Source organism: Penaeus vannamei, chromosome 11 (genome assembly GCF_042767895.1).
Source record: "Penaeus vannamei isolate JL-2024 chromosome 11, ASM4276789v1, whole genome shotgun sequence".
NCBI lineage: Eukaryota > Metazoa > Arthropoda > Malacostraca > Decapoda > Penaeidae > Penaeus > Penaeus vannamei.
In genome coordinates this window covers 39,613,361-39,630,860 of record NC_091559.1, presented here as the reverse complement: position 1 = coordinate 39,630,860, position 17,500 = coordinate 39,613,361, and the positions used below count along the sequence as shown (strand labels likewise).

The following is a 17,500-nucleotide window of genomic DNA, read 5'->3' as shown; positions in this document are numbered from 1 at the left end:
AATAGACATTGTTCTTTTTGGCTGCTTTGTTCGGATTGTAGATGGTAAGGTCTCTTAAGAAAAGTGTCTGTAATTTGATTTAGCACAGTGAAAGATACATTGACATAGCTTTTTTATGATGAAATACACTGTTTCTTTGAAAGAAATGTGTACATGTGACAATCATTGTATACTGATTTTTTTATTATTGCATACTTTGCTGTATGCCTTCATTACCTTTTCTGTTGTCCAATACAGTAAAAATCCTCTTTTGTCATGGCAGTTACATCATTCAAGGAATATCATTCTTTTAAAATTTATGCAGCAACCCATAGACAAAAGAAATAGATCTTATTAAGTAGCAGAAATTGTATATATAACAAGAAGCAGTGGAGTTTCCTGAGAGTTTTTTTGATCACTTAACCAAGCAAAAAAGGAAGTATGCTGCCAACCAGTGCCTTTCAATTTTTGAAAACACTGCAGAGCATGTGTCATAGTGATTACATCCCTTTATCTATCTATTACAGTTCACACTTTCTGATATGTATGCTGCCCATGAAGGTGAGCTGACACCAGAATCCCCACTCTCAGTTAGTCATGTCAACGGAACAGTTAATGGCGACGATAGTGGAGCCATGATGCGCACTTTTGGAGGCGATCGGCGCTTGAGCATATTTGGCTATACTATTGAGACCCTCAACATGCTTCTGCTGCCTATGGTGACCACTCAGTAAGTGTACATTATATACTTCTAGTGATGATGAATGGTAGAAAGTGATTTATTTAATTGAAGTTTTATGGAAAGCCTTTTACTGCAGTGAAGCTTTGGCTTAATTCATACCAAATAATACAAAGTTAGTATGTTGTAAAGTTTTTCAGTAAGAAAATTTCTTATCCACTTTTGTCACATTATAATTAGTGTGTGACTGTCCTTCATTAGCTAATGCTAAGATATATGTTTAGGAAATTCCCCTAGCAAGAGAATCTCATTTTCATTCTTCCTCCTCCCTTTCCAGGAAGGAAGCTTTAGGCTCAATGGGAAATGACGCTCCCCTTGCCTGCCTCTCTGATTTCCAGCCTCTGCTCTACGACTACTTTAAACAGTTGTTTGCGCAGGTGACCAATCCTCCCATCGATCCATTCCGTGAGAGAATTGTCATGTCTCTGGCCTGCCCCATAGGTAAGAAGAGCCTCTGCATTTTTATGTTCTGTAGTGTGAAAATTAAGGGTAGTTCACATAGAGACAAGAAATTATTTCTGGTACAGAATGTTACAGCTTTGTTTAGGTCATTTCAAAGTTCAGGTGATTTGTAACTGCAATTCCCCTACCTTCTGTTATCTCTATCCTGTATAGAGAAATATAAAAGTGGTGTTCTTTGCCTGGTCAAGTTCCTTTTAGTCAGGGATGTCAAACGCAACACCTTTCAAGGGTCAATTTTCATTTCAGTTACCATCTTGAAGACCAAAGAGGATACTTTCCTGATTTCCCAGGATTATGTTTTTAAAAGGAATAATATTATATACTTGGGATTTTCCTTTATGATGATGATTCTAATTTGCAGGCTAGCATTTCCTGTAAATCCGCAGGGTCATTTTTAACCCTCCTGTAGGCCATGAGTTTGACACCCTTGCTATCAGTTACAAGATTTTTAAAAAGGAGTCAGAATTTGATGTACATGCAAAGTTTCCTTAAGGATCCATTACGTATATTGGTATATAATTTTTTTTTTTTTTGTATGGGATAGCTTAGGAAACTATATTGGTAACTGTGGTTAAGATTAAAACTTAAAAGTAAAAAAAGAAAAGAAAGAAAAAGATGAACAAACATGACACTGATTACAAATTTCTGGTTAATCTACAGGACCAGAAGCAAACATCCTAGAACCAAGTGCAAAGCAGTGTCATCGAATCTTCCTGAAAAATCCAATTCTTTCTCTCCAAGATCTAGAGGTAAAATAATGTGTTAATTGTGTAAAAACTGTTATGCAGGTAATGCTGTAAAAAAAACAAAGTTTGTGTATAAAAACTTGGTAGGAATATTTGTAGTAATTTTGTCAAAATACTTATACATTCTATATTCTCTCTGTACTTAGATATTGCAGCTCAGTTTCTTCAGTTTTGAGGTAATGAATTCATAAAAATCCTTGATACCAGAGTTGGCCTGGTTTTCTATGGATGCTTTTCCTGACATGATAGGAGCATTGTTTAATTCCCAACTTTTTTTCTAACATAGGTGATCAAGGCAACTAACTACCGTGGATGGCGCACTCATGTGATTGACATAACATACCCAGTCTCTGAGGGATCTGAGGGCCTCATCCCAGCTCTTGATCGCATTGCAAGTGAGGCTTGCCAGGCAGCTAGGGATGGGTATCAGCTGCTGGTTCTGTCTGACAGAATGGCAGGTCCTGAAAGGTGGGTATCATTTCTTTTTTTCTTCTAGATTTTTTCACAGTCTCATAATTATTGAAAGAAAAAATGTATACAATTTCATACATAAATTTTCATTCATATGTTCTGACTGATAATGATTTACACCCTCTATTTGTTTTTAAGACTCCCAGTAAGCACCCTGATGGCACTAGGCTGCACTCACCACAACCTGATTGAAGAAAGGCAGCGCATGAAAGTGGGACTTATTCTTGAGACTGGAGAGGCCAGGTTCGTGGAAGGACATTCATCTTTGAATTTTAGTGCGTGTGTTATTTGATAGACATTTCTTGAATTAAATGTACAATGTGATTCTTTTGTTGTGTGTTTGTTAATTTTTTTTTTTTTTTTTTTTTTTTTTTCACTATCAGGGAAGTCCACCATATGTGTGTTTGTCTGGGATATGGAGCAGATGCCATTTGTCCATACTTGGTCTTTGAGACGATGAGCACTCTGCGTTCTGAGGGAGTTATCAACTCATCTATGTCGGAAGCTGATATTTTCAAGGTGAGGAGATCAGATTGAAGTAAATTTGTATTTCATTAGTTATTTTTTATTTCTCTTTTCTATAATTTATTCACCATGTACTCCTATTCATATTTTACCAAATTTACATATCAGATATTAGTAACCTGTGATAGATTTAATTTAATTTACTATTTCTCTTATTTTACATTTAACCTCTGTGTTTTACAGTGCGCTTTTTAGAATATCTGATCTCTTATGTCTTTTTTCTCTTTCTCTCCTGTTTGTCATATTTCTTTATTTCTTTGCAACAAAAGTAGAAGTGCATATAACTCAGCATAATGAGTTTTAAGTGATCTTATCCTATAAAGTTTACTTCAGAATTATTAGTACAAAAATCTTTTCAATAGAACTACGGTATTAAAGACTTTTATTATAGATTTGTATAGATACTAACATTCTTTCCAACAGAACTACTGTGCAGCAATGGAGCGTGGTCTGTCAAAAGTGATGGCCAAAATGGGCATCTCAACTCTGCAGTCATACAAGGGAGCACAGATTTTTGAGGCTGTTGGCATTTCAGAAGAAGTTATCAACAAATGTTTCAAGGTAAGATAACTTTATATGAATTAAGATTTAGGAATTTTGACATAGAAAGCACATTTGATAGTTTTCATATGATGTATGTATGCCACTTCACAGATATATGCACATTATCAAAATCATTTGAAATATACTGGAGTAATTTAATCTTTTGTCTGCATATATTTAAGCTACAGTTTCATTTTATTACACATATGATATCATATTACACGGAATTCCAAAGATATATGAATTTCAGTATGTGACATGTACTATCTCTTTCATCAGGGCACAGCTTCCCGCATTGGAGGAGTAACATTCGAGACCATTGGCACAGAACTGCTTGAGCGCCATATGCTCTCCTATGGTGAACGTGAATGTGACATGTTAGTGCTCAGAAACCCAGGATTCTATCATTGGAGAAGTGGAGGAGAGAAGCATATCAATGACCCTGTTTCCATTGCCAATTTGCAGGTTTGTCCACTTGTACAAATCTATTTGAAGATAAAACAGGAAAGGATTAAGATTTGGTACTATATCTTGACATGTTAAATTGCATGTTTCACAACACACAACTGCATAATATGACTTAAAAGTGTTAATTGGTAAATACTCCTCTGTATTCAGATTTAGGCTATAATGTTAATTTTATTCCCAGGATGCCTCAAGGACAAACAACAAATCCCAATACGACAAGTTCAAAGAATCATCTCAAGAGAGCACTAAGGCCTGTGCTTTGCGTGGACAGCTGGAACTGGTCAAACTGGAGAAACCCATTGATATCTCAGAAGTAAGATAATCTTTAATCACAGTAAATGAAGGCATGCATGAAAATGACCAATATCACAGTGCATGAAAAGTAATTAACCCCTGGGCGGCGCACTATAATTTCTGAAAAAGTGCCCTGGGCTGGGCACTTTTAAGGAGGTGGGATCATTAGAGGGCTACACTGCCGATGCCGTGCTAAACATACAAGTAAAAATTTCACTTATCATTACCTCTTTTCTGCCACTGTGTATAGATATTATGTTATGTACATATGATACATGATTGTGTTCATGTATTATGTTTTATCATCGAGAGAATGGTGTTGCCCGAGCTATTGGACTCACCTGCAGCACTAGAGAGCACAACTTTGTACTACAATTTTCATTTTATTAAAATTATTGGTTAGTCTCTCTTACAATTATGTGAATAGGGCATTCCATAAAAGGCTTGTTATCAAAGCTATGGTATCATATCATAAAGTAATGCTCCTGGACATATGTCGTAGAAAAGAAATTAAAGGCAATTTTAAGTCTTAAGACATCACACGACCCATGGGCCCCTCTTGGAAACATGTCTGGTGTTGCCTACTGCGGAAGGGTTAAGACATTTCAGTTCATGTAATACAGATGAATTATATGTCATTCATTTGTTTTATATCTTTTTGTTCATGTCTCAATGACTTCCGTTCATCCTTGATGTTTCTTATTTGAGTAGCACAGCCAGAGTTTTCTTTTATGGATGCAGAATAAGAAAACATAGTTTAAATGCCGAAGAAATTATGATATAAGCATAAATCTTGTAATATTAGCACACAAAAAGTACAAAAACAAAAAATATGTTTATCAGAATAGGCTTCCTGCTTTTATTTATCAGTGTAACCTTGCCATTTCTACTTTGGAATAAAATCTGATGGTATTATAGAGAAGGTTGCACAATAGTAGACTATATTTTACACACTTCATTTAACAAAGAATTTCACTCCAGGTTGAGCCAGCTGCTGAGATTGTAAAAAGGTTTGCCACAGGTGCCATGAGCTTCGGTTCCATCTCCATTGAGTCCCACACCACCCTGGCTATTGCTATGAATCGTGTGGGAGCGAAGTCAAACACAGGAGAAGGAGGTGAGCTGTACATGAAATATATTGAGAATAGCAAAGACCTATTGACCAAAACCTAGTTTTTAGATAATCAAGTTTGAAGGCTTGAAAGATATTATTTCTGCAATGATTTCATGGATTTTGTTCCGTTTCTTTAAAAATACCCCTGTTCAAAGTCTTACCTGTTTGTGAAATTTTGCAATGATAAGTAAAACAAACAAAAAAAATGTTGCCACTTAATGAGGGTCTCATATTTCTTCACCCAGAGGCAAATTTTATATATATATATATATATATATATATATATATATATATATATATATATATATATATATATATATATATATATATATATATATATATATATTGTTATTATACCAAACAAAAGGCTTCTTTATGGGTTGTTAAGAATGTATAGCAAATTTCCTCAATTTGTACCCTAAATACCTTTGAAAATGAACAAAATTTATTTTGGAGGCATGATGACAATGAGTGTATTCTAGCATGCGTGCAGCAAGGGGGAGTCTGACTGACGCTTCCCAGGTGTCACTTAGATGATGTGATGTGCTCATTGGCTGAATATGTGGATGTGACTCACTTTGGTGACTGTGATTGGCTGGAGTTAGGCCCTGTATATTCTGAGAAGCTGCTCCCAAATTGGTTGTAGTGAAGGAGTATTGCTATAGCATTCTCACCCATGTACCTGAGGTATAAATGCAAACCTTTGGAGCAAGATTAAGAGACAAAGGCTGGCTCTACATGCCATAACTTTCTACCTACCTGTTCTCACATACTCAGATGCCTTTTAGGTAGTCTTCCTTTCTTCTTATTTTTATTTTTATTCACACATTTTCTCTGTCTTTCCTCTCCTCTCCTCTCCTGTCCTTGCTCCTGCCACCTCCTCCTCCTCTTCCTCTTCTATCTCTTTCTCCTCCTCTTCTATCTCCTCTTTCTTCTCCTCCTCTTTCTCTTCCTCCTCCTCCTCCTCCTCCTCCTCCTCCTCCTCCTCCTCCTCCTCCTCCTCCTCCTCCTCCACCTCCTCCTCCTCCTCCTCCTCCTACTCCTCTTCCCTCTTTCTCTTCCTCCTCCTTTTCCACCTCCTCCTCCTTCTCCTCCCCTTCCTCCTCCTCCTTCTCCACCTCCTTCTCCTTCTCTCCCTCCTCCTCCTCCTCTTCTATGTCCTCTTTCTCCTTCTCCACCTCCTCCTCCTCCTCCTCCTCCTCCTCCTCCTCCTCCTCCTCCTCCTCCTCCTCCTCCTCCTCCTCCTCCTCCTCCTCCTCCTCTTCTATCTCCTCTTTCTCCTTCTCCTCCTCCCCTATCTCCACCTCTTTCTCCTCCTCCTCCTCCTCCTCCTCTTCTATCTCCTCTTTCTCCTTCACCTCCTCTTCTTCTTCTTCTTCGTCTTCCTATTCTTCTTCTTCTTCTTCTTCTTCTTCTTCTTCTTCTTCTTCTTCTTCTTCTTCTTCTTCTTCTTCTTCTTCTTCTTCTTCTTCTTCTTCTTCTTCTTCTTCTTCCTCCTCCTCCTCCTCCTCCTCCTCCTCCTCCTCCTCTTCCTCCTTGTCTTTTTGTAACATAATGCAATAATATATATCTCAAAGCCATTTCTTTCGTTTTCTCAGGAGAAAACGCCAGTCGTTACATCAACCAAGATCCAGAAAACAATAAGAGGTCGGCCATTAAGCAGGTTGCGTCTGGTCGCTTTGGTGTCACAGCCTCTTACTTGGCCAATGCTGATGACTTGCAGATCAAGATGGCCCAGGGAGCTAAGCCTGGAGAGGGGGGTGAACTACCAGGCTACAAAGTAAGTATTTTGATGCTTCTGTTATCTGTAAGAAACATTCTTTTCTCATATTCATTAGGTATGGTCTTATCTTGATCTTATGTAGTATGACCTAATCTCTCCCTTTTACATTCCTCTCTTTCATTTCTGAGGTGACTGGAAAAATTTGCCATAAGTGCACAGTCCTCTTAGAGGGTGATTAGACTGATTTGGCATTTAGATAGATAAGAGTGGAATATGGTGTCTGTGAGCCATGATTGGAAAAATGCCAGCTCCAAGGAGGACGTCATTTCTTTGCTCAGCGTCATATGCTTGGCCACTGTGACAGGCTCTGCATGTTGTATTGCAGAAAATTGAATATTACAAAGAAAAAAAAAAACATAAATACCTAAATGTTACTTATTGTAATTATTATTGTACTGATTTATGGACTACCTAAAGAGATGATGTGGAATCTGTAAAAACTGATCTGAATATATACATCTGCCTGTTTATGCTAATAAATAGCTACCATAAATCATATCAAATGACAGATATGGACATTGGAAAATGGCAAAAAAACAAAAACGCTTATGCTTAAAAAGAGAAAATAGCATTGCAGAGGAGAGGCATAGAGTCTTGTCACCACATACGAGTGTTTGTGTTCACTCTTCAAAGCAGCTACTCACATAAGCCTAATGCCTATATTTTGGGCCATGTGATTGCTGTGAAGCATCTGAAAGTAAACACTGAGGCAAGAAATTTTGCAATTCCTTAATTGGTGTGCCTGTGTTTTGTTTCACAGGTATCTGAAGATATTGCCAAGACACGTCACTCTGTCCCTGGAGTAGGCTTGATCTCCCCGCCTCCCCACCACGATATCTACAGTATTGAAGATTTGGCTGAACTTATTTATGACTTAAAGTGTGCCAATCCCAGAGCACGAATCTCTGTAAAGCTTGTGTCAGAAGTTGGTGTTGGCGTTGTCGCATCTGGTGTTGCTAAGGTATGCTGTCACATATTTGTTCTGTTATTTGGGAGATTGTAATAATAGAAGTTCAAGTCATTGAAGATACAAGAATTTTGAAATTTTCTCTGAGGTATGATGGATCTTTTACTTGATTCACTGATTCACGTCTTATTTTTTCCAGGGTAAAGCTGAGCATATCACAATTTCTGGTCATGATGGTGGAACAGGAGCCAGCAGCTGGACTGGAATCAAGAGTGCTGGACTCCCATGGGAGCTTGGGATTTCAGAAACACACCAGACACTGGTGCTTAACAATTTGAGGTCTCGGGTCGTCTTACAGGCTGATGGCCAGATTCGTTGTGGTTAGTAGCATTTGTTGTGTGATGAAGGATTGTAGAATACATGATTTTCTTCTGATTAGATATATATGTTTATTTTTCTCTTCTATTTTGTTCTAACATATTACATTAGATGAATTAAAAGTTTTGATAGAATGTCTAAGATGATTATGTTGAATATGATATTAAATGCACCCCACCCCCCTCCAGGTATGGATGTGGTGATTGCAGCACTTCTTGGAGCTGATGAGTTTGGCTTCAGTACTGCCCCTCTCATTGTCATGGGCTGCACCATGATGCGCAAATGTCATCTGAACACTTGTCCTGTCGGCATTGCCACTCAGGACCCTGTACTGAGGAAGAAGTTTGAGGGAAAACCAGAGCATGTCGTCAATTACTTGTTCTTATTGGCAGAAGAGGTGAGAATCATATTGTACTTTCCTTGTTCACATAATTCTGTGCATATTCTTGTGGTGGCTAATAATTATGTCTAGTTCCACAATGAAATTTCTTTGCTAATTTGAACATGATTTGGAAAGGTTCGTGAGCACATGGCATCCATGGGAGTACGCAAATTCCAAGAATTGATTGGACGTACAGACTTGCTGCGTAAACGGGATTCCTGCTCTGACAAAGCCAAGCTCCTTGATTTCTCACAAGTGTTGAAGAATGCTCTTCACATGAGACCTGGAGTCAACATTGTTGGAGGATCTATTGCTCAGGTGAGACCAACAAAATACTGCTGCTGAACTAATGCATCCTAAAATGTTTTTCTTCTTTTCTCTTTCCTTTTATATAATGTGATATTTAGGCCAAATTTCTTTTATATTTACAATGGTGTGTATCTTCTACCCATATAGGACTTTGGCCTGGATAATCACCTTGACCAGACTATTCTTGCTGAAGCCCAACCTGTCCTTGATGGGTCGTTGGAAACAGTGACCATCAACACCACCATTCATAATGAAGTACGAGCATTTGGGTCTACTCTATCATATCATATTGCACTGTAAGTATTCTCTCTTTTTTTTTTATAAAGATTCTTTTAGTTTTATATAAAGTTGAGTGATAGTCTGTCTATGTTGTTTTATTAAACAAGAATTATGAACATAGAGACAATCTGTATTTACTGGCAATCCTGAAAACAATTTTTGTTACAAATTATACTTGTTACAAGTATCACTAAAAAAACTATATAGCATAAATATGACACAGTAAGTTGTGGAACTTAAAATAGGCCCTCGAATACAGCAAGAGAATAACAATGAGAGCATGGCCCACGCATGACATCAGGAACCAATTATGTAAAAACTTCTGACTGAATATATACGTCTACCAACATATGCAAATAAATAACTACCATAAATTTTGTAATAATAAATACAATATCTCACTACATTGGTCATACTCACACAGTTAATGCACAGGGACTATTATCTTTGCTGTTTGTGGTGTGTGGTGCCACATTTTAGTTATGTAAGAAATAAATTGATAAGAAAACAAAATGGTTGTAGTTTGATTGAAGTAACAAGGTTCTAATGGTTATTATGTTTTACATAGCGTCTATGCCTTAATGAATTAATTTCTGTTTCAGTAAATATCCAGTGCCATTATAGTAGATTTTGTGAAAATTCTAGTATCCCTTGTATTTAGTATTTTAGAAATGGGATATATTTAAGCTTATGTCAGTAAAAAATATATATATATATTCCTGTCACATGATTCATTATAACTAAACATTGCAAACAAGCTTCATTGCTGTTTTCTCCCTGCAGGAAGTATGGAGAAGAAGGTCTTCCAAACAACAGCATTGTGATTAACCTTCAAGGATCAGCTGGTCAGAGCTTCTGTGCCTTCCTGGCCCGTGGTGTGACTGTCACTCTAGAGGGAGACTCAAATGACTACGTGGCAAAGGTAGGCGTCACTGGTTTTGATACTTGTGGGAATCATTGCTACTGCTACTTGAATCATCGATGCTTACTCTTGCTTCATAAGAGTGCAATATTTAATGTGTGAATTAAAATAAGGCTTTCATATCATATGATATATGATTATGTTAGCTATATGTTCTCTGTCAAAAAATGTATGTAGCTACTCCATTCTTTCCATCATCCGAACTAAATTATAGTCACAGGGTTGATTATAAGTGTGATTATGAAATATGGAAGGTGACTTACTTTTTGGTTATGTAACAACTTTATAAGCATGAATATAGACAGACAAATGTGTACCACTTTCCTTTTCCTTCACCCCAAGGGTCTGTCAGGAGGAGAAGTGGTAATTTATCCTCAGAAGAATTTACCAGAAGACTACAAATCAGAGGATAACATTATTGTTGGTAATGTCTGTCTTTATGGAGCAACAGAAGGTTCTGCCTTCTTCAGAGGAGTTGCTGCAGAGAGGTTCTGCGTCCGCAACTCTGGTGCAACAGCTGTTGTTGAGGTAAGTGGCATTGGTTGGAGATAGGATAATCTTTTGCATGGATGAATGTTTGCCAATTGAAGATATACTTTTCATTAATAATGTATATTTCAGGATTTGCTTTTAGTTGCAAACTACATACAAGATAATGAAATTCTTGTCAGAACTTCAGTAGCATAGACCAATTTAAGTTAAGATTTTTTTTTTTTCTGTGGATAGGTGTTCATAATTAGATTTATAAGCCCTATATTTTTTTATCCAGCATGTAGGTTATCTAGTCATCAGACTGGAAATCAATTTATGACCCAAATATAATATATCAAAGCAGTTGATTAACTGGGAATGGGCTGACAGATTTTAAAGAATGTATCATCTTTATCCAGAAAGTAAATATGACCCTTCATTATATATATTTTCAAAACACTAATTTTTTGCAGGGGGTTGGCGACCATGGTTGTGAATACATGACTGGAGGACGTGTGTTGATTCTAGGACCTACAGGGCGTAACTTTGCTGCTGGGATGTCAGGTGGCATTGCTTATATCTTGGACAAGAGTGGCGACTTTAAGAAGTTTGTATACCAATTTCTTGATGAGCATATATTTCTCTGTGATTTATTTTGGAACTTTACACATTGAAGTGCTTTAAAGATGTGATTGATTGATGGCTAACATCCTTTTTTCTCTCTTTCTTTCTTTTGCAACAGCAAGTGCAACCCTCAGATGGTAGAGCTTCTTCCTCTGGAAAAGGAAGATGACCTGGAATTTGTTGAGAACTTACTTAGGCAATTCCATGACAAGACTGGTTCACAGGTGGCTGCTAATCTGCTGACAGACTGGCCAGCTCAAGCCAGTCAGTTTACCAAGGTTCGATATTCATTTAAGAAGTTTTAAATTCTGGTTGAAAAATTTGAAATTATATATACAAATTTAAAATACACATTTATGATACTGATATACTCCTGTGTATTACCCCAGGTGTTCCCATATGAGTACCAGCGTGCTCTAAACCAACTGGCTGAGGCTGAAGCTGCAGCTCAACCAGCACCAGAGAAGCCACGTGTTGAAGCCAAGCCAGAGCCATCAGTGCGTGACATTGAAGATTCAGTCACTGATGCCACAATGGAAAAGAAGAGGCTGGAGAAGATCCTCGACAAAACTAGGTACAGGCTCTAAAATTCACTAGATTGATTGATTGACTGATTGACATTTGTTTTTATTTGATTTAGGGGTGTGAGTGTGAGTGAGTGAATGAGCAAGTGGTGTTAAATGTACTAAATCTTGGTTGTCAGGCTACTTACTGACAAGGAGAAATATTGGTGTGTTAGTAGTATGTTAGTTACTCTGGATATAACTAAAAACTTTTTTTTTGTGCTATGCCTCATAGTCTAATTGTTGAATAGAAAGTGTTTTCTTGGTACCATAGGTATGATACAGCAAACAGTTTCTCACAAAGGCGCATCAGTTGTTACTAATATGTCTCATGACATGATTCTGCAGGGGCTTCATCAAGTACAAGCGTGAGACAGCCATGTACAGATCTGCTGAAAAGAGGGTGAAAGATTGGGATGAAATCTACAATATGGACAGTGTGCGCAGAGGTCTCCGTGTTCAGGCTGCAAGATGCATGGAATGTGGAGTTCCCTTCTGCCAGTCATCTCATGGCTGTCCTCTAGGCAACATTATCCCCAAGTGGAATGACTTGATCTTCAATAATAACTGGAAAGAAGCACTGAATCAACTTTTGCAAACAAACAACTTCCCAGGTACTTCAGAGATACCTACTTTTCTATTTCTACTGAAAGACTCTAAACATGATCAAAGTTAATTTCAGTTATGGAATGATTTTTGAGTTATAAGTATTTAGTGTCATACAGGGTTCTTTTTTAGAAGCAGTCTAGTGATTTTGTTGTATAGCCTGCATTTTTATTAAAACAAAAGAAAATAATTTGTAGTGTACAAAAGACAAAAGGCCCTTATCAAATTTGCCTAATTGAGAAAAAAAAGTTCTAATTATGAAAATTTGCTAAACCATGTTGTTGGACTTCCTTCCCTCTAGAATTCACTGGCCGAGTCTGCCCAGCCCCATGTGAAGGAGCGTGCGTGTTGGGCATAAATGAAATGCCAGTAACAATCAAAAACATTGAGTGCTCCATAATTGACCATGCCTTCGAACAAGGGTGGATCAAGCCAGAGCCTCCATTAACAAGGAGTGGAAAGAAGGTGGCTGTGGTGGGCTCAGGACCTGCTGGTATGGCTGCTGCTCATCAACTTAATAAGGTTAGTTGCTTGGGATCTATTACCAAACTAAGGTCAATTGGTATTAGTTAATGCAGCAGAATATAGGAATTGAATTAGAAAATTTAAAACAAAATTGTGGATAGCTTGACACCATATCTGATATATATCTACCATTTCTTTTTTAAGGCTGGACACCTGGTGACAGTGTTTGAGCGCAATGACAGGATTGGTGGTTTACTGCAGTATGGTATCCCTACCATGAAACTCAGCAAGGAAGTTGTCCAGAGACGAGTGGATCTCATGAGAGAGGAAGGCATCACCTTCAAAACCAATGTCAATGTTGGAAAAGACATTTCTGCTAAGGTATTTCTCAGATTCCATAGGAAAATGAATAACAATGATAATAGAAAGAATGGGATGTGATAACCTGTTTGCCATGTGATTATTTATTTATTAACTTGCTTTGTAAACTTGCTCTTCATGGTATTCTCAGATGAGCTTTTTACTAATCTCAAAAATAAAGCAGACAAATAACTCATAGATGGGTCAGTTACTTGCTCATAGAACCATTATCCAAATATATTTTTAAAAATGAGTTTTAAATGACTCAAAACCTCAAACACCTTTTCTTTTACTGTCATATAGGACCTCCAGGAAGAGTTTGATGCAGTGCTTCTTTGCCTTGGAGCGACCTGGCCCCGAGACCTTCCTATCCCCAACAGGCAGCTGGAAGGCATCCACTTCGCCATGGCTTTCCTGGAAACTTGGCAGAAGAAGCAGATGGGCAACAAGATCGACCATACATCCCTAACAGCCAAGGACAAGGACGTGATTGTTATTGGTGGAGGTGACACTGGTTGTGACTGCATTGGTACTTCATTGAGGCAGGTGAGTTTAGTGGTAATAGGAAATGGTGTTAATAAGTTTTCTTTAATTTTCTGCCATTTGATTTATGTTTTAGTGTAGTTTTTTAATTTTTTCAATCTGCAAGAGAAATCTAAGTATGGTAGTTGAATCCAGTTTTTATTTATGTCTTGTATTGCAGGGTGCCAAGTCAATCACCACATTTGAGATTCTGCCACAACCTCCTCCATCTCGTGGCCGTGACAACCCATGGCCCACATACCCTCGTGTTTTCAAGGTTGACTATGGCCATGAAGAAGTCAAGTTGAAGTTTGGCCGTGACCCAAGAGAATACAATACACTCACAAAGGCAAGTTCAGCAATTGGTTTAGAGTATTGTATAGTAGATTTGACAGTAAGTTTTTTGTTTTGTAATATTTTCACAGAAAAAGTAGTAGTATCATCAATTAATATAGGGATCTAGATTAAATACTGAGGATTTTCTTTAACAACAGGAGTTCTTGGATGATGGCAATGGCAAGGTATCTGGTGTTCGTTCTGTCAAAGTGGAGTGGACCAAAGATGAGAGTGGTCGCTGGAAGATGCAAGAGGTTGAAGGATCTGAAAAGGTAACTTGTCTGTGGCCCATATACTTGTGATAATTTGTCTGTGGCCCATATACTTATGCTAACTTGTCTGTGGCCCATATACTTGTGATAACTTGTCTGTGGCCCATATACTTATGCTAACTTGTCTGTGTAAATCATACCAAGCTAGATTTCATTTTTAATAAAAGTTGTGTAAATTGGAGCCAAGATTATTTTCTATTCCTATGCCATTGTCTCTTTCAGGTATATAAAGCTGATTTGGTTCTACTGGCAATGGGTTTCCTTGGGCCCGAGAGGTACATCATCAACGAGCTTGAGTTGGAACAGGACCCGCGTTCCAACATCTGTACACCACCTGGCAAATATGCTACAACTGTGGACAAGGTCTTTGCTGCTGGAGGTAAGTTGCATTGTTTTCATTCCCTTTTTTTTACAGCATGTGTCTAGTTTCGTGAACTGATTTTCCTCAGTTTCTGTTTATCTTTGTGTTGAAATTTATTTTGGGAATACACTCCTGTATTGTCATGTGGGTATTTTTTATTACATTTTTGTTTGTTGATCTTATGGGTTTTATTACTCTTTAGCATCATTTCATGCGTTTGTTTTATGTGAGTGCACCTATACAATGTGCTTAAATTGTTGGTGCTTATTCATGTTTTATTTAATAGAATAATAATTTTTCAGGTTAGAATTTCTTACCAAATGATAGTTTAGTTTCAGGCATTCATCTAGCTTGTCATTTTACAAGATTATTATTATTATCATTTTTTATTTATTTATTTTATTTTTTTTACAGATTGCCGTCGTGGTCAGTCCTTGGTTGTGTGGGCTATCAACGAAGGCCGTCAAGCAGCCCGTGAAGTAGATGCCTATCTCATGGGGACTTCAACCCTCCCAGTGTCTGGTGGTGTGGTCCAAATTACACAAAAGGGTTAAGAGAAATTTCAGAATGTGTAAAAACTCATATCATTGCAGGCTGTACGCCATTAATAAGAAGGAAAATAAAAAAAAAATCTTATGAAATATATGAGGTCCAAATATTTTATTAAATTAAGAGTTCAGTGATCCATCTCATGATTTCTGTGGTTCAAGGAAGTTTCCTAGCCTAGATTCACTGCCCTGGATCATATCATATATTAAACGAATCCTGGGTAATGGAAACCAGTTATAAACACTTCAGCTTCTATTATCGTTGTATATAGTAATTTTACTTTTTGTGCAATACTTCAGAGATTCAGTAGGTACATTATTATGTAAATTAAAATGAGATTTTATTTAGGCTATGGTACTGATAACGGCTATTGTATGTGGAAGCACATGATGCTGTCTATAGCTTTGATGGTTTCTTATGCTTAAACACATATAGGTAATGAGGACATTGCATTTACAGTGCAGTGTGTGTTGTGTGATATTATGTACAGTATTGAAAATTAAAGGAATTGTAATTATTTGAAGCAAATACTATTTGATTATATGTTTGATTCTTTCTAATGTTACAGAAAGTTTTAATATGCACAAATCTATTATCATACAATTTTGAAATATTAGATAATATAGTAATATTTTTAGGAAAAATCTCAAATAATACTTTTTAGACATCCCTAATGGAATGTTTTTGAAGCAAAGAGAAGGACAAATAATTATATAGAGAGTTTCTATTGATGGTCACACAACTGTTGAAAGATAACATTCCACGTTTCATAATTCTTACATAAATAGTTAAGTTAATGACATACTCATCCTCAATTGCTAATAATGGTGAAAATTGTTTGAGTAGTTTTTTTTCCTTAGAGGAGTAGTATAGAGAAATAGAGTGAGTTGCAATGGGTAGAAGGGATTCTGTTACTGACTTACAACTGAGTCTGCTGATTGAGTAGGCTGTTGAATCTTGTCATTTATTGAATGAATTGATCCAGGCTGCCTCATCCAGGGAGTCTGCATGTAATGACAAGCAGCTAGTCTTAAATAATTTGTCGTTAGTTGATGAATCTGGTGTGCTGAATATTTTTTTTTTTTTCTCTTTTTTCTTTGTTAATCTTTGTGTTAAATGTAACTGAAGTGAGAATGTAGACTTTTGTGGTGGGACGCCTTTAGATAGCCTTTTAGGATGCCATTAAGGATAGAAGATTAATAGTTTATGGGCTGATTAATGTATGTCAATTTCCTTTCAGCTTAATATTTCAGTTCCTGAATCTGAAGTTATATTTGGAAAATACACGTCCTTACTTTATTAAGTAATTTAGGTATAAAGCATCTATCACGTCCCATTAGATATTTTATCAGGGATATACTTCCTGCCTAGTATTATATGAAATGAAGAAAATAAGACTTTATAACTAATTTTTGCATTAATTCTAACTAGAAAGCAAACTTATGATGGTTACTGAGATTATATTTTAAGTATGGTTATTATACTTGTGGGTTTTATTTACAAAAAAGAAAAAATGAAGAGAAAATACAGACAAGTATTTGTATTAGCTTAACACTGGTTTGTTTGGGAAAATTATTTTAAAGATATTTCCATCTCAAACGTTAATTTTACTCCTGTGTTTAGGGAGCTAAATATAGCTCCGCCAACTGCATGTGATAGTTTTGCCTGGTCAGTGAGAAACTTGGTCTTCCATAGGTAAATGGTAGATAAGAATACAGAATAGACAGTGTTTTTGTACGTGTGAGTAAAAGTATTGAGTTTGCAAGGTTTGTCCGTAAACTCGGCATATCTTCTTGATCATTGATACAGGGTCAAGTAGCATGTTGATTGGAGTTTACAAGCTTTATCCTCGAACAAGCTCTTTCTTTTTTACTGTACACATACTGACAGTTTCTTGATGTCCTTAGGTGTCATCTAGATTGTTAACTGTATCTTGGATGTTGTTAATGTGATGTTCAGAGCTGTATAAAGTTGACAGAAACATTTCCTGTTCTATTGTTTTGTGTTTTGTTATACAAGAAAATCATCTTATAGTTATTGAAATAAGGTATAGGAAAAAAAGCAATAGCA

At 36.9% G+C, this 17,500-nt stretch overlaps 1 protein-coding gene across 4 annotated transcripts in view; it reads left to right on the top strand.

Moving 5' to 3' along the window:
• LOC113799962 (uncharacterized) overlaps positions 1-17,500 on the top strand; it is a 119,214-nt gene that overhangs the window by 101,410 nt on the left and 304 nt on the right. For all 4 annotated transcript variants that reach the window (XM_070127283.1, XM_070127285.1, XM_070127284.1 and 1 more), the window contains 29 exons: positions 507-709; positions 996-1,159; positions 1,841-1,929; positions 2,213-2,394; positions 2,536-2,640; positions 2,781-2,916; positions 3,346-3,483; positions 3,745-3,930; positions 4,115-4,246; positions 5,209-5,344; positions 6,940-7,121; positions 7,885-8,085; positions 8,231-8,411; positions 8,598-8,806; positions 8,927-9,109; positions 9,248-9,396; positions 10,163-10,301; positions 10,644-10,829; positions 11,246-11,379; positions 11,515-11,674; positions 11,786-11,970; positions 12,308-12,573; positions 12,867-13,087; positions 13,235-13,411; positions 13,694-13,936; positions 14,094-14,261; positions 14,407-14,520; positions 14,743-14,899; positions 15,296-17,500. The exon at positions 15,296-17,500 is cut by the window's right edge and continues 304 nt beyond it. In XM_070127283.1, coding sequence (XP_069983384.1) covers positions 507-709; positions 996-1,159; positions 1,841-1,929; positions 2,213-2,394; positions 2,536-2,640; positions 2,781-2,916; positions 3,346-3,483; positions 3,745-3,930; positions 4,115-4,246; positions 5,209-5,344; positions 6,940-7,121; positions 7,885-8,085; positions 8,231-8,411; positions 8,598-8,806; positions 8,927-9,109; positions 9,248-9,396; positions 10,163-10,301; positions 10,644-10,829; positions 11,246-11,379; positions 11,515-11,674; positions 11,786-11,970; positions 12,308-12,573; positions 12,867-13,087; positions 13,235-13,411; positions 13,694-13,936; positions 14,094-14,261; positions 14,407-14,520; positions 14,743-14,899; positions 15,296-15,435 — 4,866 coding nt within the window. In that variant the 3' untranslated portion in view covers positions 15,436-17,500. The remainder of the gene's footprint in view (positions 1-506; positions 710-995; positions 1,160-1,840; positions 1,930-2,212; positions 2,395-2,535; positions 2,641-2,780; positions 2,917-3,345; positions 3,484-3,744; positions 3,931-4,114; positions 4,247-5,208; positions 5,345-6,939; positions 7,122-7,884; positions 8,086-8,230; positions 8,412-8,597; positions 8,807-8,926; positions 9,110-9,247; positions 9,397-10,162; positions 10,302-10,643; positions 10,830-11,245; positions 11,380-11,514; positions 11,675-11,785; positions 11,971-12,307; positions 12,574-12,866; positions 13,088-13,234; positions 13,412-13,693; positions 13,937-14,093; positions 14,262-14,406; positions 14,521-14,742; positions 14,900-15,295) is intronic.